General features: G+C 36.3%; 1 protein-coding gene across 1 annotated transcript; it reads left to right on the top strand.

The window, feature by feature from the left end:
- The first annotated feature begins 8187 nt into the window (after positions 1-8187).
- On the top strand, positions 8188-25190 carry LOC119536417 (N-acetylated-alpha-linked acidic dipeptidase 2-like). The gene is given in 10 exon segments (XM_037839194.1): positions 8188-8353; positions 12834-13020; positions 14802-14887; positions 15168-15287; positions 15388-15470; positions 17737-17800; positions 19411-19478; positions 22826-22916; positions 24599-24689; positions 24962-25190. Coding segments are annotated over 10 exon segments (1038 nt in total). The 5' UTR covers positions 8188-8271; the 3' UTR covers positions 25128-25190.
- Positions 25191-26131: the final 941 nt, after the last annotated feature.

The raw sequence follows: 26131 nt of genomic DNA, 5'->3' as shown, positions 1-26131 counted from the left end.
GAGGGGTGATATAAGAGAGGGGTATGGGATTCTTGGTAGAGGTGTTGTCTGACACTATATTGTATGGTTTTTTTTTTAATCTTTTTTATTATTCTTTTTTTAATTTTATTTTGTTTGGAGTAATGAATATGTTCAAGTACTCACTATGGTGATGAATATACACAACTATATGATGATACTGTGAACAATTGAATCTACACTGTGGATGATTGTATGGTATGTGAATATAACTCTATAAAATTGCAGGGAAAAATATAAACAGAGGGATACAAGTGCTGGAGGAAACATGGAAAGAGGGATGTACCTGTTTACTATTGGTGGGGAAGTAAAATGTTGTATCCTATCTGGAGGACAGTGTGGTGGTTCCACAAGAAGCTAAGTATGTGGGTGCCATAAGGTCCTGCAACCTTGTTATGGGGTTTATACTTGGAAGATCTGAAAGCAAGGACAGGAATGGACATTTGCACATTTGTGTTTATGGCAGCAGCATTCACAATTTGCAATGGATGGACTTGGCCTAAGGGTACATTAACTGATAAACAGAATGGTGAGCTGTGGTAGATGCATATAATGGAATATTGAGCAGCTGCAAGAAGGAATGAAGCTGTGAGACATGCAACTAGGTGAATGGATCTTGAGCTCAGCATTTTGAGTGAAATATGCCAGAAATGAAAACACAAACATTATAATGCCTCACTAATATTGACTAGCTATAATGTGTAAACTCTGAGAATTGAATCTTAGAGCACAGCTTATCAGAGGGAGGCTTATTGTAATGGTCCCTAGATTGTAAACTCTGACAGCAGTCACAACTATTCCTGAGTTGTAATGGTTATCTCCAAATTCTGAGATGCTGAGCTCTTTGTGTATAACCTCATCAGCATCTGGAATTTTGGTTATCTATATGATACCTGTAATTCAGAGCAAGAGCTCAGCAGCTATAAATGTCAGTATTAACCTCATATGGTACCTGTTAAAAAAGCTGAAAAAGAGTTCAGATTTCAATTAGAGATATGAATGAAGTGGATCTGTTAGGAATAAGGGAAATCAGGCCAAAGGATAAAGGACAATATTGCCTGTGTTTTAAAACTTCAACTTCTGTGCGAGACCAAGGGAAGAGATGTTTACTTGATGCATGATCTTTACTTTTTGCAACACACTAAATAATTTAACATGTATGGTCAGTTTATTCAAACACCATAATTACATAGGAAGTGGAGATCTGGTAGGTTTGTAAAAGTTAGTGTGAAATCCCAATACATCCCAAAGTAATTTGGGCAGAGAAATAAAAATATATTTGCAGGTCCCCCATGAGAAACTGGGGGAAAATGCAGAAATGTCAGACTTCCCCACCTTGGTTATTATTGATATTCTCACCAACATTGAGGACAATTTAGTAGGACAAGCCCTTGATCTTGGGGCTTGCCCTTATGAAGCTTGTTACTGCAAAGGAGAAGCTAAGCCTACTTTTAATTGTGTCTGAGAGTCTCCCCCAGAGAACCTCTTTTGTTGCTCAGATGTGTTCCTCTCTTTCTCTCTAAGCCCACTGGGCAGGTGACTCCCAAGGGTGTAAATCACCCTGGCAACAGAAGAAATGACTTGATGATGAGCCTGGACCCCTCATTGCGAGGTTGAAAAAATCTTCTTGACCAAAAGGGGTTAGCAAAATGAAACAACATAAAGTTTCAGTAGCTGGGAGGTTTCAAATGAGGTTGAGAGGTCACTCTGGAGGACACAAGGACATTCTTATGCCCTATATTGACACCCCTTTTTAGTTTTTAGTTATTGGAATAGCTAGAAGGAAATACCCAAAACAGTCAAATTGTGACCCAGTAGCCTTAATTCTTGAAGATGATTGCATAACTATGTAGCTTACATGGTGTGACTGTGTGATTGTGAAAACCTTGTGGCTCACATTCCCTTTAGCCAATGTATGGACAAATTAGTAGAAAAATGGGGACAAAAACTAAGTGTGGGATGGGGGGGGATGGAATGCTTTGGGTATTCTTTTTAACTTTTATTTTTATTCTTATTTTTATTCTTTTTGGAGTAAGGAAAATGTTCAAAAATTGATTCTGGTGATGAATACACAACTATATGATGATACTGTGAACAGTTAATTGTATATCGTGGATGATTGCATGGTATATGAATATATCTCAATAAAACTGAATTTAAAAAAAAAGAATGGATTTACCCTCCCATGTCAAACTGAAAAACAGAAAAATAACATATGGAAGAACTTTTTTCAAGAGACTGAACATCAAGCAATGAAGGACCAGGGAATACCCATGATTGCTGAAGCTTATTTCCTTAGGAGTTGTCGGGCTTCAGCCCAGGAATGGGGACCCCAGGGCTACCCTGGCAACTCCCTGAGTTGAGGAAATCAAGGTAAGAGTCAGAGAAGGTGAAGACATTAGGAATTTGCAGGACAGTACTGGAAAGCAGAGAGCTGCACAGAGAGAGAAATTTGAAGATCTGGAAAGGGACCCCTTGAGTATTCACCTGAGTCTGGTTAGTGCATGTATGTGAGGAAACTATTTAAAGATGGGAAAGAAACACACCAAAGAATTAAAGGAATCAGTGCCTGGCACTACCACAGGGCTGGGATCAGTGCCTGTACTGATCACCCAAACTGCATCATTCACAGAGCTTTGGGTCGAGGACACAGAAAGAACTTGTCTCAAGAGTGAGCAACAATTACCCCTCAGTTGAGCTTTCTCAAGCCCTGGCTAACAAACTTTAAAAGAAAGATCCAAAAGGATCAAACTGTCTCCAAATAACCTTGCTCCTAAGCAGCACTCAAGAATATTAACAGAAAAACAAAAATATCCTGCACACACAAAAAAGTAAAATTCTCTATGTCTGGAATCCAACAAAAAATTACCAATCATGCAAAAGGCAGAAAAGTCATATCCAAAAAGAAGAGAAACTCAATAAAAATTGAACCAGAACTGACACAGATGTTAGAATTAGCAGACAAGGACAATAAACATTTAAAATAACTATACTCCATATGTTCAGAAAGATAAGTAGAGACAGAGATGGTATAAAATACCCAAGTTGTACTTATAGAGATGAAATCTGAAATGTCTGAGATGAAAAATACCTTGGACAGACTTAAAGACAGATTAGACATTGTAGAAGATTAGATTAGTAAACCTGAAGACATAACATTAGAGATTATGAAACACACAGAGAAAAGAGAATTTTTAAAACTGATCCAAGTATCCATGAGCTGTAGGAAAACTTCAGTAGCCTTATATATGTGTAATTCGAATCTCCAAAAGTAAGAACAAGATGGCAAGGATGGAAAAATATTTAAAGCAGTAGTGGTTAAAAATTTTCCAAATTAGATAAGAATGATAAGCTCACAAATCCAAGAAGCTCAGTAAACCCCAAAGCAGGAAATACGAGGAAAACTAGAACAAGATACATCATAATCAAATTGCTCTAAATCAGTGACAAAGAGAAAAGCAACAAGTAACAAAAAGACATATTCAGAAGAAAAAGATTAAAATGTCAACATATTTTTTGTCAGAGACCATAAAATGAGGAGAAAGAAAAAGACTGCCAACATGAAATGCTATACGCAAGGAAAATCTCTCAAAAGCAAAGGTGAAATACAGTTTTTTTCCAATATACAAAAAATATACAAAAGCTGAAAGAATTCATCCCTTGCAGACTAACACGAAAGAATGAAGAGCATCAGAAATTGTAATTACATAGGAAAATGTATATGATTTTTTATCATATAAAACTCTTTAAGTTCATATTTAAATGAAGATCATAACACTGTGAAGGTTTTTAATAATATATGTAAATGTAAAATTGATAAAAATAGCAAAAAGTTGGGAGGAAAGAAATAGAACTATACTCTTGTAAATTTCTTATAACATGTATATATATGATATATGGTGTAATATCACTGGTAGGTAATGTATGATAAGTTAAGGATGTATATTATAAACCCTTACGAAACCAGTAAAATAAGAAAAAAAAGGAGTTATAGCTAATCAGACAATAAAGACAAAACAGAATCATAAACAATATTAAATTATTTTAAGAGGCACAAAAAGGGGATAAAGAACAGATGTGTAAAAGCCAACAATTAGCAAGATGATACATTTGACTCTAAACACATCAATAATTACATTTAATATAAATGGTAGAAACACCCCGATTAAAGACAAATTTTCAGATTGGAAAAGAAAGCAAGATACAATTATGTGCTGCCTATAGGAAATACACTTTAAATGTAAGTCCCAAATAAGCTAAAAGTAAAAGGATGGAAAATGATATACCATGCTTACTGTTGAACTGTTGGCACCCTGTTGACCGTGCCAAACTGACAGTCAGAAAGAGACACGTATTATCACCTCCAGGGCAGGGGTCTCACCACATGGAGGGTAGAAAAGAACCTAACAATGCCTGCCACCAGGAAAGCAGTCGTAGGATGCCAACTCACTCCATGGTTGATAGGTGTCGGGTTTGTCAGCGAAAGGACAACTTACAAACACTGGATGGAAAAATGTTAACTCACAAAAAGAAGAGAGAGAACAAGTTTAGCTTCACTAGTGGCTATTAGTCCTCATGTCCAGTAGATCCTGATCTGTAGCTGATGCAGGGAAATGTCTACACCTACACATGTATAGTAGAAGGACACCACTCCCTTCCAGCCAGGAGCAGATACCAGCAGGGGGAGCCAGGTGCCATAAAATGGACATACTCTCCAGAGTGAATGCTCATATATGCTCAGGGCAAAATGGGAAGGAATGTACAGGCAGTCCACCATCTGTTAGGGGAGATGTGTTACTTCAAGTCACTCCCAAGAAGGGAGTCAGCCTGCTTTATTATCCCATCATAGGAGCCAGGCTAACACAGGTCAAGCACAAGGCTTATTTGTAGGTCACAGGGAAACATGGCAGGCTGTGCTTGGACTGTCCCCTTCCATATTAGTACTATTCAAAGGAAAGCTGAAGTGGTTATATTAATAGTAGATAAAGTAGATTTCAGAGCAAAGAATATTAATCATGGATAAAGAAGTTTATTTCATAGTGATAAAGGGATCAATTTATTAAGGGGACAGAACAATACTAAATATCTGTGTACTTAATATCAGAGATTCAAAATACATAAAACAAAAACTGATAGGATTATGTAATGAGACATAGAAAAATCCACAATTTTAGTCAAACACTTCAATATCCCACTCAATAATCAATAGATCAAGCAGAGAAAATCAGTGAGGTTATAGAAGAGTGGAAAACACTATGAACCAACTTGACCTAATGGATATTAATAGAACACTGTTCCCAACAACAGATGACTATACACAAAAAAGGTAAAAGTTGGAAGACTAATAGTACCTAGTTTCGAGACTTGTTATAAAGCTATAATAATCAAAATAGTGTGGAATTGGTGTAAAGATAGATAAATAGAACAGAGTAGAAAGTTCAAAAATAGACCCATATATATGGACAACTGATTTTTGATAAAGGCAATTCAGGGGAGAAAGTGTAACCTTTTCAACACAGAGTGCTGGAATACTTAGATATAAAAATGAACTTCAATGTATACCACACATCATATGCAAAAATTAACTCAAAATGGATTATACACCAAAATGTAAAACCTAAAACGATAAAACTTCTGGAAGAAAACCTTTGCGATATTAGGTTAAGCAAAATCTGTTTTCTTTTTTCTTTTTTTTTTTTTTTTTTTGATATGGGGAATAAATTGGCAAGGGCCTAGAAGCAACTTGTCTGAACATGTCTAAAGCAAAAGCCAACTTACCTGTACATGTAAGAACTAATTTTTCTGTGCACTGGTGGTTTGAAGCTGTTATGTACCCCAGAAAAGGCCATGTTCTTTTAATCCATTCTCGTGGGGGCAGACCTGTTGTGGGTGGAACTTTGAAGCATATTATAAAGCCACAGTGGTCAAAACATATGGTATTGGCATAAATGTAGACATATCGATCACTGTAATCAAATTTAGACTTTAGAAATCGATTCTCAGATCTATGCAATATTGTTAATGAATAATTCCATTGAATGCTATACTTCAGAGTGGTTGAGATAGGGAAATTTATATTTTATGTATGTTGCCACAATTAAAAAAGATGAAAGAAAAAAAAGAAAGAGCAACTAAAGAGACAATTACAGTTAAATGCAATATATAATCCTGGGTGGAATCTAACCAGGAAGGAAAAAAGGTTCAAAGAGATATTATTGGGACATACAAAAAAATGAGAATACTGTCTGAAGCTCTATATCCATGCTAAATTTCTTGAACTTTATAGCTGCACTTAAGGTGGAACGTAAGTGAATATCCTTTTCCTTAGGAAATGTATGTGACAGTAAAGGGTGTTCAAGGAGCCTAATGTACACAACCTATACTCAACTGTTCAGAAAATGCAAAGACAGATGACAGATGGAATGATAGAGTGAAATGGCAAATGTGGCAAGATATTCCTTTTTTTCTTTCTGGTATATTAGAGTAAACAGAGGGAAATAATTGAAATCTCTGAACTGTAATCCAGCTGCCTTGATCTCTGATAATAATTATATAGCCTTATCTTGTGTCCTTGTAATTGTAAAAACCTTGTGACTGACCTTCACCTGTACCCATTTTATCCTGTTTTTTAACTTCAGTGTCTTATTATCACTAAAGACAGCCCCTGATGTATATTAATAAAGAGCCTTGAGTCAGCCTAGAACTAACCCACCCCAATTCCAAAGCTATCTTGATCAAGGAGGCTGGATCTATCCAAAATTTTTGGTGTCGCCTGACAGCAGTAGCTTAGACTTCAACCTGTAGGTAACCTATACCTCATTATAATACTAAAAAATCATGCCTATTATCATATTAAGGCCGCCATTTTCTTACATACTTTTGTGACTAAGCACATAATCAATTTGTGCATGCTCAATAATTAGATCATCTCTAAACTCACCTTGAGCCATCGTTCTCATTATCCTAAAACCTGCCCATCTTTTGATGGTGTACAACTATCAGAATTACTGAAGTTCAGGGAGATGGATTTTGGATAGATAGGCTGTCTGATCTCCTAGCAATAAATCATTTCTCTCTTTGAAACCCTGGTGTCATGGATGGGCAGTACAGGGCATCGGACAGAGAACCCACCACTTTTGTCCAGTTTCAGAGGTATGTTGAAGTTCTCTGTATGGTGTTTGTATTATTTTTGTAACTGTTCTGTAAGTTTGAAACGATCTCAAAATAAAAAGTAAAAAAATAAATAAAAAATAAAAAAAATAAACTCTTTCTGGCAACTTATTAGGAGCCAAAGAAAATGCCTTAACCAAGGGCATCAGGGCCGCAGACAATGCAATTAAGCTTGGGGGTATAACTCTACACATACTTATTGGATATCTTTGCTTTGGATGCAAAACTGCTTTTGGTTAGATACGCGGAACCAGCTAAACTGCTAAAATGTTCCCCCAGGGTGAGATGGATGGATGAAAGAGTTCTGTTTTCAGCACTCACCATTTTGCAACGCTTCGAAACAATTTTAAAGAGAGTTGTTCTATGAATATACCAGAATGAGGACAGGGAAGATGAAATTGGTTGAGAACCTCCTGTCAGTAATCTTGCAAGGCACTTTCAATATGAAGTAGGTAAAAACCCGTTGCAGGAAAGGAAACAGAGTTAGAGAAGTTAGGAGACTTGAACAGGTAAACAAGGGAAAGAACTCAATCCCATCAGCTTTGATGTTGATGCCTGATTCAGGAACTAGTAGTGCCTTATAGTGGAGCAGGATGGACCAGAAATGCTTCCGAGTTTCACCAGGTAGAAATTAGGACAGAGAATCTGGCTCAGAGTAATCAACAGTGAATGCAGTATGCAGCAGTTTCTGGGTGAGGGTGGTAAAGAGAGAGGTAAGGAAAGTTCTTCAGGAAACAATTAGTGATACTTTCTGAGGGTCACTGCAGGATCAACAGAATGGAAGTTTCCTGAAAGAGAAGAACAGCTCTCCTTCTCCTGCAGGGTTTCCTCTCTCCCCTGGAGGCTTCAGGGCCTCAGGGGTCAAGAAGAGCTTTACATTGCTTTTCTTTTGGCTCCAGACCTGGAGGCGGGGCTTTGTGGGTGGTGGGCGGCAGCTACGCCCCCGCTCAGCTCCCAGTGGCCCGGGAGATCCCAGTGGCCCGGTAGCTCACGGCCGCCGGGGAGCTCAGGCTGTCTCTGTTGGTTCAGATCTCCCAGGCTCGTGAGGGTAGCTGGAGCCCCACGATCTGTCCCGAAGAAGCCATGACGAGGTCCAAGGTCAGTCTGTACCTCTGGATGTGTTTGGCTGCAGCGCTGGCATCTTTCCTGGCAGGATTTATGGTGGGTAAGTCTAAGAAACCCTTTCTTCTAATCCGGGGCTCGCACTCCCTGCGGCTGCCCCTCCGCGGAGGAAAAGCGAGAAAATTTGAGCTTGAAAGGGTCAGGCTGTGTGTGCGCTTGACTCGTATGAGCCAGCTGAGTTCCTTATGGCGAACTCGGGGAACTTCACCAGAACTAGAATGGGATGAAATGAATTTTGGCTTTCCTATTAATTAAAGTGACTGAAATTCAGATTTATTAATTGCTCACCGCATGCAGAGTACTTTGATGGGCCGTTGGAAAGGCAACGTACAGCTCTCACTATCTGCAGGAATGAAAAAGTGGTTTCATTTCCAAGTAATATTAAATGAGTCAAAAAACTTTCCACTAGTGTGTGTGTCAGGAACTGTGCTACGAACTATATAGATACTCAGGGGAAAATAAGCAAGACAGGAGACGTGACTTGATGAATAACATGAGAAATCTCCCTAAATAAATCTTGTTTTAACAAACTCAGAAATTACACATCAGAATTTAAAGGGTTTCTGCTTTTCTCTTTCTTTTTTTTTTTCTGTATTAGAGAAGTTGTGGGTATACAGAACAATTGTGCATAAAAAACAGGATCCCATATACCATCCTACCATGAACACCTTGCATTGGTGTGGAACATTTGTTACAATGGAGGTTTTTTGCATTCAGTATGATTTTTAAGCTTACCATGATCTGTTTCTTAGGTAAGGACAATTTTTTTTTTTTCTGGCTTCTAGTTTTTATAAAAGTCAAAAGCAATTGTGTGTGTGTTTCCTGCCCCCAGGTTGGTTTATTAAGCCTCTCAAAGAAACAGCGACTTCACAACCCTGTCATGAAAGTATGTGTTGGAAACTGTTATCAGAAATGAAAGCTGAAAATATTAGATCATTTCTTCAGTGAGCAATTTTTACATATTTTATCTTAAAAACAAATTGTTTAATTAAGAGTGAGAAGTGTATGAAATACTGGTTTTATTCATGCAGACAATCTTATTTGTATAAAATTGTGTATTACTAATTAATTTATGATAGTTTAAAATCTCATTCTTAGGGTGAAATCCCTTTGAATGTTACAGAAGTAGGCCTTCCTTAATCTAATCTGCAGAGAGTATCTGATGGTTTTACTGTTTCAACTTCACGTTACTTTGGATTGCAACTGAATGTTATTCTTTGTTCCTCCAGCCTGAATTTAATCAGTGATTTTATTTTAATATTTTTCTGTTCTGTCATGAAGAGTTATGATAATGAGGAATGAAAACAGCTATACTGTTCTTAGGAAATTTGAGCTGATTTACGACCAAGGCATGTCAGATATCAAGAAGCTAAATTCAGACTCTCATTTTGAGGTGCTGGTGTGGAAATACAGGAGAAGAATCAGTAGGCCTTGGGATGAGTGGCACTTGAACAGAAACTCAGTCTATATTGTTCATATAATACAGTAAAATGTCAGAATGTCTTGCCAAGTGAGACAGAATGCTTTATATTTAAATGTGTGTAAGTTAAAATTCCAGGTAAGATGTTAACACTATTGAACTCTGCAGTGAATCATGAAATAAAAGCTTGCAGTGACCCGTGTCCTCAGAGGAAACAAGGTTTTAGTTAAGGCAAAGAGGTCAAGCAAACATTCAGAGAAGGGGCTGAGGTTATAGGAGAATTACTGTTCATAGATCCGGAGGGTTTGTGACCACAGTGAGAGAGTGGAGGGAAAGGAGCGTTCAAGAATGGGTTAAAGGGATTATTGTGATGAGTATCATTTGATTTATTCCCAGCTGTTTTCTTCCTTATTGTTATTGTGACCCAGAAATAAGAATTAACAAATGGTTATGATTCCTGAATCATTATGTAGATGTATTTTCTTTTTATGTTATAGAATAGGTGGAAGTTAATACCTGAAACTACTGAAATTGAACTAGTCTCACCCTTGTTTATACTTACTATTATAATGGTCATTCTAGCCTGGTCTCAGCCTATTTACAGTTACTATTGTGATGGTAACAACTCCATCCACTGTTGTTTGAATCCATAAAAACCCTGAACTCCTTAGACTAGGGGAAACAGATTTTGGAGCCCTTAGATGATCTGATCCCCTGCTTAGCACCTAACAATACCCTGTTTCTCTCTTGGGAACCCTGGTGTCCTAGCTTGGCTGTTGAATGCACCGGGCAGAGAGCTCCACATTTATTTGGTATCATTAGGGCCTCAACTTGAAGTGTTCCCCTTGGATTCAGTAGGGGCAGCCGAGTCTCTTGACTAGAGTGTAAGCCAGTTATGATAATTCTATTCCATCTGACAATGATTAGTTGGGGAAGGGTAGATGACTCAATTGTGACTAATAAAATGGGAGGAAAATTGAAGGGGATCTTCCACAAAAAGTATTCCTCTGATAACAAGAAACACAAAAGACAGAGTGGTGGTGTTGTTTTTATTCATTTTTTCATTTTTGTTTTATTGTGAACTTTAACGTAGTGATAACTTTCATTGTACGATTTCACATGTTGTTGGAGAGCAAATTTCAAAGAATGTTATGGGTCACAGTCGCACAACTTCAGCCGTTTCCATTATTGTAGAATATAACATACATACAGAAAGGTGCCATCTCTCGATGTGCAGCTCAACAAGCAGTCATATAGGTAATTTCAAAAATTGTTATGGGTTACAGTTCCACAATTTCATTTCTTTCCTTATTATGTAATACAAGGTATATACAGAAAGGTGAAGACTTTCAAGGCACAATTCAATGAGCAGCTATAGTGTAAATCCCAAGGGATGTTATAGGCTACAGTTCCACCAGTGTCACCACATGATGCCTGGAGCTGTGACAGCCATCCTGTGACTATGAGGAGAAATTCAGTGTGAAGTGAAGAGTACTGCACCTTGATGCTGCATTTCTGAGTTTCCTTTCAGTGGGCTCGCTGAAGACTGAGGCAACTCGTCATGCTTAATTCTCCACCTTAATTTAAGGAAATATACCATTCTTATAATTGGGAAAATAAATAGCATCTCATTGTAGAAAATGAAACAATAAGGAAATATATAAAGTAGAAATTAGAAGTTCCCAACCTCCCTGTTTTTTTATACATATAAAGTAACTTCTGTCTATACATACAAACATTTCTTAAAATTAAATTTGTAAGAGATTAATCATCAATAACCTTCAGTTTTCATTTGACCATATAGAGAGGGAAAGCTTCACAGAGCTTATGCTTACAGAGTCCTAATGAGTGATTAATAGTTTGCAGGTCGAAAAGGGAGGTGAGTATAAGCAAGGTGATGGAGGGAGAGTCAGGTAGTGGGACAATAGTTATATCTGAGAGAAGACTGTGCAAAGGCTCAAAGGTGTGAGAGAGAAAATGTATAAGCAGAAAAATGAGTATATCAAATGATGTCAGTTAGAGAAGTTTATAAGGCAAGTGGTGGGAAATGAAGCTGGAGAGTAAAAGGGTGGATCAGATTAAAAAAGGGCCTTTATCCCATGTTAGAGTGTGAGCTTCATAACACAGGGAGTCATAGAAGGATTTAAAGTGAGTAATAGGACCAGATGAATGACTTAGTAAAATTCCTATTTTTAAAGAACAGATAAATGTAATTTCAATTTACTAGCATTGAAATTTTGAACAAATAATTTAGCCACTCAGTTTCCTCATTTACAAAATACAGTAGAAGAAGAGTTGTGAGGATGAAATGAAATAACCCATTAAAATTGCCTGGTAGAGTGCTTGGCCTATGATAAGTTTTCAATAAATGTACTTTTTCTTTACTTCCCTGTCTCTTTTGGTTGTTATGTAGGGGATTAAAAAAACAACAAGCAGCTTACAAAGTATTACTGTACTAATGGAGGACGGGTTAAGAAAGAATTTTAAACTATTTATCTTAAGCAAATTAAATCATGCTAAGAACTGTGTTTGTGAGACCACATAAATGCTACAACTCATTTACACACAGAACCAAGAGAACATTGCCCAAATTCAATTCAAAAGCTGTATTGTGCACTTCCTGGGTAATAGGCAGGATATAAAAATAAAAATGCATGGCCTCAACTTCAATAAGATAAAGAAACAATTACCTACAGCATGGTAAAAGTAAAAGCTGAAGCAAATAAGTTAAGCCTACCTGAAGTGCCCTACTTGTCCCCTGCAAACTTAAGATCTTTTTTACAAAATGTCCTTTATTCAGAGATGGGTAGCAAGAAGGGCCACCACTGGTACAGAGGCATGCATTCTTCTAAGTGTCTCCTTATGTCTGGGGTGCTGCAAGCTCTGGGTGGGATGTATTCTTTTGTTGGGGAGCATAATGTAAAATTTGTAGTTCTCCACAAATAAACAAACAATTGTTATGTAGAAATTGGTCTCTATAGCTGGAGTTTTTTATTTCTCTGACATAGAAATACCAATGATGAGTAATGATTCTAAAATAGTTCTTAGGCACATCATCTGAACATAGTCTTTAACTCATACTTGTATTTTGTTTTCATTTTAGTTCATTTGCAGAGCTCCCTCATCTGTCAGGAACAGAACAAAATTTGCTGCTTGCCAAGAAAATCCAAACCCAGTGGAAGAACTTTGGAGTGGACTCAGCCGAGCTGGTTCATTATGATGTTCTCCTGTCTTACCCTAATGGGACAAATGCCAACTATGTATCAATTGTGGATGAACATGGAATTGAGGTGATGTAGAATTGTTGGTACTTTTCGTACTTTATAGTCCCACCCTTCTATGTGAACTAGAATGTAGGGTCAGGTAAAAATAGAAATGTGTTCATAGTGCAAAAGAAATCATATTTTCTAAAAAAGTTAATAATTTGCAAATCAGTTATTCAGCGCCTGCTCTGCGTTAGGCACGGTGCCCAGTGCTAGGTCCTGAGACTACAATGAAGACTAGGACACGTTTCCTTCTCTTAATGAAGGTGACATTGGAACAGATCATTTCAAATCAATGGTAGGTGCTATGAAGAGCATGAATAGGTCTTTTTACACAGAAAAGTGTCACTTAGCCAGCCTAGCAGTCAGAGAAGCCTTCCAGGAAGAGTTGGTGTGTGAGTTTTGAAAGATCATAAGAGGTTAATTGTGTGAAAAAGCAAGGTAAGAGAATCCTATCAGAAGAAAAAATATTTACAAAGACTTGAGACATACAGCAGCTTAGTATTATTTGGGAACTTAAAGACTTAATGAATTTTCTAGAACAGAAAATACAAAGTGGGCCATGATGACAGATAAACCTGTAGAAGTGTTTTTGGGGACAGGTCATAGAAGGCTTTATATGCCTCCTAAGGAGCTTAGACTTCAACTTCAGTCCATGGAAACCTTTGACAAGTCCTAAGAAGGGAAAGGCTAGAGAGGCATTTAGATAGATAGGGCAGTGTGTAGATTAGATTTAGGGTAGGCAAGGATTCAGAGTTGGAGTATTAAAGCAAAAGTTTATGAGAATGAGGTACTGAATTAGGATGTTAGCAAGAATGAGGAGGAGGGCTATATTTCAGAAATTGTTAGGAAAGCAGTATTATTAGCAGGGCTTGATTAGGGATTGGGGGAAGGAGGTGAATAAGGAGCTCAGGATGACTCCTAGATGTCTGTTGTTGGGGTGTTGCTAGTGGTGCTCTTGATAGGTGTAGGGAATGTGAAACAAGAAGTAGCATGGGGTGGGAGATGATAAATCAAGTTTGGGCATCCAAGCTGAAATAACCATCAGTTCCTTGACTGTGACTCTGGAAAGCTGGGTGTGAGCATACCTGCTATAGGTGAATATTGAGAATCAGACTCATAGGTAGGTTCAGAAGCAAGCAGTAGGGTGAGAATAAAACATAGAGAAACATTATTTAAATACATATAAAAGAAAAGGAAACTTTTTGAAAAGGCATGGTCAGAAAAGGGAGGGAGTCATACATGCTACCTTCAAAGCTTTTTTGTGCTTCAGAAGGAACTTTTGATTACCTGAGATTGCATGAATTTATAGAAGTTTCTACTACTTTGAATACAGTAATGATGAAGCTGTTTTTTTCTATTTTTATTCTTTCTGGTATAGGGAAAATCTTCAAAAATAGATTGGGGTGATGGATGCATGACTATATGATGGTACTGTGAACAGTTAATTGTACACCATGGATGACTGTATGGTATGTGAATATATCCCAATAAAACTGAATTTATTAAAAACAAACCAAAACAAAAACAAACAAAACAAAAAAATTAGATATGCAGTTTTTAAATTTAAGTTGCATGCTCAAGTTTTAAGGAGTAATGAATCATGATGCCTGCAACTTGCAAATGGTTCAACAGTGTCAAAAATTATGGAATTTAGTTTGTGGATAGATGGGAATTCATAGTCTTATTCTACAATTATTCTGCATTATTGAAATTTTTCATAATAAAGTGTTGGAAGAAAACTGTTAGACATTGCTCTATTTATATATTAATAAATTAGAAGTTATTTATTTCCTTTGAAATTCTAGGAAGGTTAGAATGCATGTCCATAACACCAATAAAATTACAAGGATTTACAATGTAATAGGAACTATCAAAGGATCTGTGGAACTTGGTGAGTCAGTGAATTTTTTTTTTTTAACGTTTTAGTTTTAAAAGATGAAAAGAGTAAGAGAAAATAAATTTCAGCCAACAATTGACTTTTTTTCCTGGCTAATGTGAAATTACTATATTTGGAAAATAAAATTGTCCAACTCTAAAAGGGAATACTATGTTTCCGTGTTTATTTTCTCTGTGGAGGAAAGCTCAAGCAAGAGGAACCTTAATTTAAAAATATAAATTACAGTTATTTAGAATTTATTCAAACTGGTAGTTCTTTGAACACATTGTTCCAGACAGGTATGTTATTCTGGGAGGTCAGCAGGATTCCTGGGTATTTGGAGGCATTGATCCAGCCACTGGAGCTGCTGTAGTGCAAGAAATTGTCCAGAGTTTTGGAAAACTGATGAGTACAGGTAAGTAATGTTTCTTTCGTAGGTGATAACAGAAAATGACTCAATTTTCCTTTATTTTTAGGCAGGTATACCTAACCGTGTATGTTAATAATGATTACAGGCTGGAGACCTAGGAGAACTATCATTTTTGCCAGTTGGGATGGAGAAGAATTTGGACTTCTGGGTTCAACAGAATGGATAGAGGTAAATAAGACAGAAAAGGTTCTTGTCATTTTCTTGGTCAACAGGGAACAAATGTCCGTATGTCAGGATGGTCACAGACATTGTATTCCCTAATAATGGTTTTTAATTTGGAGAATGACTCAAGAAAATTTAAGAAATACAGTTTGTTATTCTCACATTAATATGGCAAACAGGGTAGGGTCTTAATTAACTACTAGGCTACAAAACACATTTATTCTTTATTGTAAAAATAGTTTTGTTTCTATTCATATTGGTTTTGTAACAAATTAGTAAAATTAGTAAGCTCAGAAAACAATCAAAATTAGGAAGAGGTTTTGGGCAAGTGAATTAACTTATCTATAAACTGATACAGAGACTTGGTCTCCAAGGCTTCAAGTTCCTTGTAGTTCTTCTAGATAAAAAATATAAGATGTTCTAATAAAATAACCATACCTTAATTATAATTTCACCTTAACAGATTCCAAATCTGTTACAAATAAAGGGATATTGATTATTAACAAAAGATGTGTGTCTGATAGTTAAGTGTTACATGATAATTTTTTAAATTGAATTACATATCAAATTGACTTATTTGCAAGTCAGACGTTTTTTCTTCAGTTAAAGTATGATCAGTTGTCACTGGATCCTATTGCTTAGCTCTAAGTGTTCTCCTAGGCCCCCTTTTTTCATCTTTTAATTTCTCTGTCACACGAATTCTAAGTTCTTAAATGTATAAGACAAGCTCATTATATTTATACAAAGGCAGGCAGGTGCACTTTATAAACACTTGTTCTTCCCCTGTCGTTCTCTCCCTACCATCTTCTATTTTTCTTACATAAGTCTAGATATTATAGAGGTGCCTTAAAGCAGGGCATATGTGTGTTACCATTGTGTTTATTTTTAAATGCTTTTCTCCTGTCTCATTTCCTCCCTCATTACTTTAAAATGATTATGAGTCAAATAAATGGGAGTAAAATCCATACATAGTTATACCTGTGTATTACATATCCTTTGCTTATTCCAATTTCATTGCAGATTTTTATGATGTTGATATTTGTGATTATGCATTCTAGGAAGTAGAAGATTAATTTAGATTAATCAAATTTTATGCCTTTAGGTCATTTACCTTTGGAGATACATAATTTCCTGTGAACACATGCATATATAGATGTGTCTGTTCCCATTATTTCAGCAGTTTAAAATAAGGTTAAAAGAAATCTAAGACATAAAATAAATATTTTTTGCATTATTTTAAATACATATGGGTTAAAAGTAGATAATTCCAATATGGTTTCTAGCTTTCTACTAGATTCTTGATAACATTCAGCAGCATATTTCTTCTTTAACCACATGAGGAATCTTCTTTATTTCCACTGTAAATCTGTAGTAATGGAAACTGACTCTGTATTTTTAGTGGAGGCAACTGTCATCTGGTCTGTGTGGTCAGGTGCAGAGAAGTGACAGGTCTCATTTGTGCCCTGGTTTCTCACAGAACTTTTTAAGTATCTTTGTACAGCATGTTCTTATAACAAACTAGCCAGACAGGTTATCTTGTGAAGGGCTCTCAGTATGTTTCCATCTCTGTTATTACATTAGCCTTTCTGTACTTTATCTTTCTTGGATCTGTGTATTTGTGTGTATTGTGTGTGTGCAGGTAGGAAGGAGAGAGAGAGAGACACTTTGTCCTAATCTTTCCCATGTCTCCATTTTTCTCTGGCCTCTTCTCCTTTTTTTATTCTTTCTCTTCCCCATATCTTTCTCATTTTTTCTAAATATGTATGTTGTGTTTATTAATGGTCTCCTTTTTATAAAATATGGATAAATGGTCATTTTTATTTTGCACTTTTAAAATGATATTTACTTGAGTATCCACTCTTAATGGATCCCAAACTTCAATGTATGTAAGAATTGGTAGGTTAACTGAATTAAAAATCAAATTCCGCGCCTTACCTCCAGCAATTCTGATTCAATAAATCTGAGGTGGGCCTCCTTACTTTGGACATTGCAGGGAGTCAATGTATCATAGTTTGAAAATAACCCCCCTCCCTCCTGGGGTTCCTTGTTAATGCCATAAACAGTAACTACAACCTTAAAATATTCTTCTTTCTTATTTTAATTAAATTAATGGTGTTGACTGAGCAGTGAGTAGAATTTTCTCATAAATTTATCAAGAGGCATATGCTTTTGATTCTTAAGAGTATTGGCAGACCACTTTTCCACTAAATTAATTTGCTGATTTTATTTACATTTCAAAGCACTGTGAATAAAGTAACAACTTCAATTATAGGAAAATGCAAAAACACTCCAGGAGAGAAGCGTTGCTTATATCAATTCAGATTCATCTATAGAAGGTAAATTTTATTTCAGATTGTTCTTAAGGAATGAATAATTCTTTTTTTTTTAAATTCAGTTTTATTGAGATATATTCACATGCCATATAATCATCCATGGTGTACAATCAGCTGTTCACAGTGAATCATTCTTTAAGGCTATAAATTCTAATTTGCTAATTATCACAGACACCCTCTTCCTATGAAACACCTAAGTAATCCTTTCATTTTCCATTTTACCACAGAAAATATCAGTTGAATATCATTTATAATTGTGCAGTTGATCCTGATTTCTTTAGTGTATTTACCATTTGCCTATTTTGGATTACTACTTAAAATTCTTTTCTTTACTGTTTTCTTCTCTGGAGTTATTAAGGGAATTTGGCTACAGATTTTTAGTCTTTTGGGAAATATTTTCTGTGTATATTGAAAAACATGAAGCTCAAACTTCTTCCTCTTGAACCTGACATATGACATTTGTGTCTCCTGACTTTCATTTCAATTTGATTATTTCTACATGCATGCCAGAGCAAACTTACTAGCTACTCACAAGCTTTAGTCTAATGTTTTAATATATACTATTAAATTGGATAAATGAATGAAGGCTGTAGACCTCACGCTTCCTTGTCAGAGTCCCCCTGAGAGATGCTGCCAGTAGGGCTGACCCTTAGGATTCTGTGGAAGCTGCTGCCCCAGCTGACAAAACCCACGTCCACTTTCTTCTGTCCAAAGTATGTGCTGTAGCCTCTCCCACCCCTGAAGATCAGTTTCCACCCTGTTTTATTCCTTGGGAAAGAGCCCGAGATTTTTGTTTGTTTTTTAAAATTTTTTAATGCAATTTTATTGAGATATACTCACACAGCATATAAACCATCCAAAGCATACAGTCAAGTGGCTCACAGTATTCATTGCTACAATCAACTTTCAAACATTTTCATTACTCCAAAATAAAGAAAAAAAATACGTAAAAAATAAAAAAGAAATAAAAAAGAACACCCAAACCATCCCATACCCCTCACCCCCCCCATTGTTTATATAGTTTTTGTCATTATTTTATTACTCATCTGCCCATACACTGATTAAAGGGAGTGCCAGTATCCAGGTTTTCACTATCACACGGTCACACAAAAAACTATATAGTTATGCGGTTATCATCAAGAATCAAGTCTTTTGGATTACCATTCAACAGATTCAGGTTTTTCCTTCTAGCTATTCTAATACACTGGAAACTAAAAAGGAATATCTATGTAATGTGTAAGAATAACTTCCAGATTGACCTCTTGACTCTATTTAAGAGATCTCTCAGCCACTGAAGCTTTATTTTCTTTCATTTCTTTTTCTCCTTTTTGTCAAGACGGCATTCTCAGTCCTGTGATGCCAGGGCCAGGCTCATCCCTGGGAGTCCTGTCCCTCGTATCCAGAGGACTTACACCCCTGGGAGTCATGTCCTACTTACGGGGGAGGGTATTGAGTTTATTTGCAGAGTTTGCTGAGCAACAAAAGAGGTTCTCTGAGGGTCTGAGATTTGAAGACTGTTATATTTTGTTTTTAATTAGAAAATAATTATATTTAACTAGAGGAAATTTTATTTATAAGTATTAAATAATGTTGTCTTTATATCTCTTTTTCAGGCAACTGTATTCTCAGGGTTGACTCTACACCCCTTCTATATCAGTTGGTGTACAAACTAGCAAAAGAGGTATTTAAGCAGTTCTGTCTTGATATTTTTTCTGATGAATTAATAAACGAATATACCTTTTTTTTTCCTGAATTGGTGCTACTTATTTTTAAGCTAGTGACAGAAAATAGATTTGTGTAAATAGTAAGTCAGAACAAAATCACTGTTGCACTAGTCATGTGAGTAACTATGAAGATATTATTGCCAGTCTCTTTGTTCCATTAATAGTTCCCATGAATAATTACGTGTGATTGTAATGTAAAGGGTATGTAATTTTCATCTGGGAGAGGGACTCTGGTGTAGCAGAAAGAATACTAAGCTGGAAATGAAAAGTCTTGGGTTCAGAGGTTGCCTTGGCCACTTATTCATTCATTTATAAATTCATATGTGAGCGGTTATTACGTGTCAAGCGCTATAAAATGGATTCTAGCAGCAACAATAATAAGGGATAAGGTCTCTGAATTCAAAGACATTTTGTAATCTAGAGAGTATAGACATGTAAATGAGCAGGTACAGTGCAGTAGAATATTTGATAGAATGTATAATGGAGAACAGTTATAGAATTGAAAACCTAAATACCTGTGATAGCTGGGGGAAGTTGGGGTACTTTCGGGAACATGAGGCGGTTTCTAGAATAATTAATGTTTGGGATGTCGAATAGAATATGGAAGTAAGGGAGAGGGTAATAGAAGCAGAGGGCACAGAACCTGAAAAAAATATGGAGGTATGAAAGAACATGACGTGCTTCATGACCTACAGGTAGCTCAGTGTGAACTAAGCATAAGATGTTGGTGGAAGGATGATGAGAAATGAGACGTCAATCAAGCCAGGGTGTCCAGAAATTTATGATGGGGAAATCATTAAAGACTTTTAACAAGGTGGTACATTATTTTATTGTTCATTAGAAAGTTTGCTTTGCTCTCTGTATTAACATATTAGGTAGTAGCAAGACTAAAGGCAAAACTGAAATAAATTACATGTTTGCTTAATATGCAGGAATTTACATTAAAGGAGTCACTGATATAAATGTACTCTGAAAACTCCAAAGCACTGTGACTCTCTAAAGAATTATATAATCTACTTATTTAATATCTGCTTGTTCAGTTGTTCCATGATATAGAATTTAATTGTATTATGTTGAAATTTTCCTTGTAGTTCAGCTATTGTGAAGTAATCATCGTTTTTTTTCTGGCTACTATTTCGCAGTCATCCCTAATCTTTTCCCTCCCTTTCCACTCTTAGTATCTTTAAAGACTGTTTATCCCAAATAAGAATCCTGTCATCATTCCCATCACCAACTCTCACCCATCCCAAGTAGCTTGTCATGTCCTTGATCGTTTATTGGAATGTACCTAGTTTCTACTGTCTTATCTAAAAGCAAGCTTAAAAGCAAACCCATGTTATTAGGAGATGCTTCTCAGGAAATGTGTACATGCCTTGTGCTGACATAGAGGGATGGCTGCTGCCTTGGATGTCAAGGTTGATGAGAATTTGGGAATGTTTGTCTATACCCATAACAAGATCCAAGAGTCAAAGATTTATTTTACTCTCCTATAAACTGATTTTTATGGTTCAGTCAACCCTTAGTGTACCTTGGCACGAATAATCAAGACATGCTGGTGACACGAGGGTAGTGTAGGGGTGGGAGAAAGGCAGCTGCTTCATGGAACAAGGAGGTAATGAGTATCAAAAATTCAACAAACTGTTAATATATAACAGGAAGCCCTCAATTGTAACAGTTAATGTAGCTGAGACACTTAAGTCAGATCTGTGTGTACTGACCAAGGACACAATTCTGGTTGGTGCTAGATAGAGGTAGTGTGATTCTAGAAGATAAAGAGGATTTGGTAGGGAATTCACTCCAAGTAGGACAGACATAGAACTGGAGCAGGATATCAGCCATTGTAAGTTGGCAGGAGCTGAACACAGAGTAGGACCAGTCAGCTAACTGAACGTTAAGTGGAACATCCCTGCAGCTGCAACATGCTGGTAGGGAAGAGATGCCTCTGTGGAGTGCAGAGACTGTTTCCAATGCAGTGATCAAGCACATCCCATCCATACTCAGCTTCAGGACAAGAGACTGTTTTCCAGCCCTGCCTTCACTCTGGGAGGAGGTGAATTCACCACTGTTACCTTCTACTTGAAGGCTGTGGAGGGCCTGCGTTATTAGTAAAAACAATGCTTTTGTGCATTTGGCATAAATCAGAAAAGACTGAAGCAGGGAAAGTGCTCAATAACATGTACCAATGCCTGACGCCTTTATTAGATGCTCTTAAACTTTCACCATCAGTATCTCTGAAAGGCCTTCTCTGGGGACACATCCATCTCCCATCCCCTATCCACATCTCTTCATAACACTTTGTTCTTTTCCTTTGAATTTCTTATAATAAGATATTCCCAATTGTGAGGTTCAAGAAGGTAAGGATCATGACTCTGTATTCCTTATCTACACGCAAGGTCCAGCACTCTGTAAATATCTGTAGAAAATTTTTTATGTATAGTAACACAGAAGAAGGAATACCAAACCCTATATGAAGACCAGAGAAGATGTCAGATGAGATGATGTTTAGCTTAAAGAAGGTAACATTAGCCACATTTTCACAGGTGAGAAAACGAAGTGTAGGGTCTGCCTTGGGTACATTTTTTAACAAAGCAGAGCTATAAGCAAACAAATGAACAAACAAAATGTAGTCAATGTGTGTGATGATCTCAATCTAAAATTGACCTGCTAGAATCCATATTTTTTCTACCACTTGGCCCTGCTTTTCCAAGAGTGGAGAATGACCAGAGCAGTCAAGTATAGTTTTAATGAAGATAATAAAAAATGTTTATGTATATACAGAAGGTCTTAAAATTCCCAAATAGAAACCTGATGTATATAGTTTCTGAGACCCATAAAATTCCAACTTTGTTTAATCATAAACTTTTCGATTTATATTGACAATTTCAATCTCATATTCTTAACTTTTAATCACTTCTGTAGCTCTAAAGCCTATTTTTAGGTTTCTTGGGGAAAAACAAATTACTAAAGAAAATATTAAATTCAAGGCTTCCTCCAGTGACTTCCCACTAAAGAAAATCTGAGCTGTCAAGCATTAAAGTGATGATATTGCTTAAAAATATGAAACTATTAAAAGGTTTATCAAAATTATCAGGAAATTACATGGCAAAATTGTCAACAGGGAGACATCATATACAAGAATGTGGGCTGTTTTTTCTTGCCATTTGCAAGTAGGTATCTGTTCCATAAATGAACATGACACATGTATATATAGCGGTAGAAGTTTATGACAACTAACACAACTTCATCTCGGCATAAATTTAGCTACTTCTGCACCTAATTCTCTATATTTGATTTGTCTTTCCAGATCTCCACCCCTTATGATGGTTTTGAGACTGAATCTCTTTAAGTAAGCTGGTTGAAAAAGGGCCCTTCACCTGAAAATAAAAATTTTCTAGGTAAATTAGTTGTATGCATCTTTTCTATGATGAGACAAATTCTGAGTTTCCCTTTGCCTCTTATTTCTCAGGACATGCAATTCTCAGATGTCTTATCAGCACTTTAAGTAGAGAAAAGATAATTCCAAGGGGTCCCTCTCTAGCCTTTGTCTTGCTGAGTAACTAGCAGAGCCAGGTGTTGTAACCTATAATAGAATAGATAAATTAAGTTTTGCAAATTTTAGTCAACATGACTTTGCTACATTAGTTATTATTTTGCATGATTACGTAAAACTTATTTCAGAAATTATTAAATGCATTAATGAATAATATGGCTTAAAGTTATAATGAAGTTAAATAAAATAGATAGTAGATTGTGTTTTGGTTTGCTAAAGCTGCTATAATGCACTATACCGGAAAAGGGTTGGCTTTTTCAATGGGGATTTGTTAAGTTTGCAAATTTACTGTTCTAAGTCTGTGAAAATGTCCAAAATAAGGCATCAAGAGGTAGATACCTTCTCTGAGGAAAGGCTGATGGCATCCGGGGTTTCTCTGTCACATGGGAAGGCACATGGTGATGTCTGCTGACCCTTCTCTTCTGGGTTCTCATTTCAAAATGTCTCTCTCTCCAAAATGTCTCTGGGCATTTCTCTCTGAGCTTCTCTGAGCTCTCTCTAAAATATCTCTGCCTTTTGTCTGCCCATAGAAGGCCCCAGCAAGGAGATTAAGACCCACCTTGACTAGGTGGTGTCACATCTCTGTGAAAACAAACTAATCAAAAAGTCCCACCTACAATAAGTCTGCCCCTACAAGACTGGTTTAAAAGAACATAGGCTTTTATGCTGTGCATAATAGCTTCAAATCAGCACAATTTGCTTCTGAATTTATTAAGGAGCACCATCAATATACACCAAATTGTCTTTACATGTAATTAATTTATATTTTAAGTATTAAGTTTTTACCTTTTTTCCTTCATAATAGACAAGCTTTTTGAATTTATGTTTATGTTTTCTATTACAATATTATTTCTAATATTATTTGTAATGGTGGCAGCTTATAGCTTCATTCTCTATTCCAAAGTAGTGTTTTGAAAGTTTAAATGTGTTTTCCGTTATGAGAGTAACATTTGCTTATTTTAAAAAAACAGAGTAGAAAAAACATTTAAAAAATCTAAGATCTCAATCTCTAAACATATCTCATATTTTAGAAATATGCAGTTATATATGGACTACAGATATAATTTTATGTTCTGATATTACATATTTTTTTTCTTGACTATATGCAAAGAAATATATTACAATTAGATTCATTCCTGAAATGAAGTAAGACACATTTGGATTCTTCCTGATCTTAATTATGGACTTTCTCTTGGTAGTTTTCATACTAGACTAAATTCTCTGAGGGTTAGAACTGTGTCTTATTTTTCATTTTCTCCTCTAAATGCTGAAAACATGCCTAGATTGCCATCTTTGCTGGTGCTACTCAACTCTGATTGTAGTAAATGCAGATTTGTATCTTTATCACAGCAGCTTTCCAGCAGGTAATAGGAATGTGTCTTGAGGGTGGTGTACCTTTTTGTAATTCATACAGATGTGCCATAGAGTTCCTTGCTATTCTTGGTACAGGGTTCATTGCCGTGTCCATTTAACCTTTATTAATTTATCTGTGTATTATGAATGTATGTATTTATATTCCACCACTAGAATCAACAAGCTGGGATCCGGAAGCGATTTTGAAGCCTTTTTCCAGAGACTGGGAATTGCTGCAGGCAGAGCCCGATACACTAAGAATAGGGTGAGCCGTTTTATTACTTTGAATGTGTAGCATTTCATCCACATTCCTTGAGTGAGGAAATCTCATGGAGTAGTTTGGGGTCAGACACTGGAAGATGCATGACCTGGGAAGAGATCCAGCGATAGACTGCACGTCCCTCTGCATGGACTAGGAAGTCCTCCGGGTTACTGTGTGAATTCTTCACTACTAGGGGTATTTAGTGATGTAACACTTTAAAAATATAGTTATATCCTGTTACTCAATCTGCTTTCCTTACAGTTTTTTTCTATTAGGCACATCATCTTTGCTCCAAGTATCCACAAGAAATATTCTGGACAATCATTTCCTGGTATCTATGATGCTATGTTTGACATTGAAAATAAAGCAGACCCTCACGCAGCCCAGACAATTCTATTTCCATTGCAGCCTTTACAATTCAAGCAGCAGCAGGGACTCTGAAAGAAGTATTATAGGAAGGTCTCAGTCAAGTGGCTACTGAATAAAAGTGTTGCTGAAAGTGTGAGAATAAATGCACCTTTCTTTTTGATAACTCATGAACCCAGAATGTCCTAATTGCTTTTCATGTCATGTTTTGATTTTAGACTTCCAATTTGTTTATCTAATATACAAGGAAGTTTGTATAAGAAAGCATATGAAATGTTACATCTCTACATTAACTCAGCAATTATACTAAAAATTTATTCAATAGAGGAAATTGGACAGAATATCTATATATGTGACACACAGGTGTTTCACTCAGGTGAAAAATAAATTATTCATCAATAGCAAACTGACTGAATTATAGTATAAATACAGTATAAAATAAGGAATCAGAATACTGATGGTACATATAGTTTTAAAATGTCATATAAAATTTACCATGATATTGGTGATTTTAAAAAGTAGGTGAAAGAATTCAATGTATCCCCCTGCCCTCACAAAAAACCCACAAACTGAATGTACAAATATTAATTTAAACTAAGTGTGCTTATTTGGGGTGGTAGAATTTTTTTTGTATTGTTATTTTTTTTTTTTAATAATTCAATTTTATTGAGATATATTCACAGAACTGTATAATGGTTCAGCCACTCTGGAAGGCAATCTGGCAGTTCCTTAGAAAACTAGATACAGAGTTACCCTTCGATCTAGCAATTGCACTTCTCAGTATATACCCAGAAGATCTGAAAACAGTGACATGAACAGATATCTATCTGCACGTCAGTGTTCATAGCAGCATTATTCACAATTGCCAAGAGATGGAAACAACCCAAATGTCCTTCAACAGATGAGTGGATAAATAAATTGTGGTATATACACATGATGGAATACTACAGAGCAGTAAGAAGGAATGATGCATGGGGTGTTGGGCTTCCCCACCTCCATGGTTGCTGATGTGATCACAGACATTGGGGACTGGTGGTTTGATAGGCTTGAGCCCTCTACACGGGACTTGCCCTTGGGAA

The sequence above is a fragment of the Choloepus didactylus genome, chromosome 6, assembly GCF_015220235.1.
Source record: "Choloepus didactylus isolate mChoDid1 chromosome 6, mChoDid1.pri, whole genome shotgun sequence".
Lineage (NCBI taxonomy): Eukaryota > Metazoa > Chordata > Mammalia > Pilosa > Megalonychidae > Choloepus > Choloepus didactylus.
This window is presented reverse-complemented; position numbering and strand designations above follow the sequence as displayed.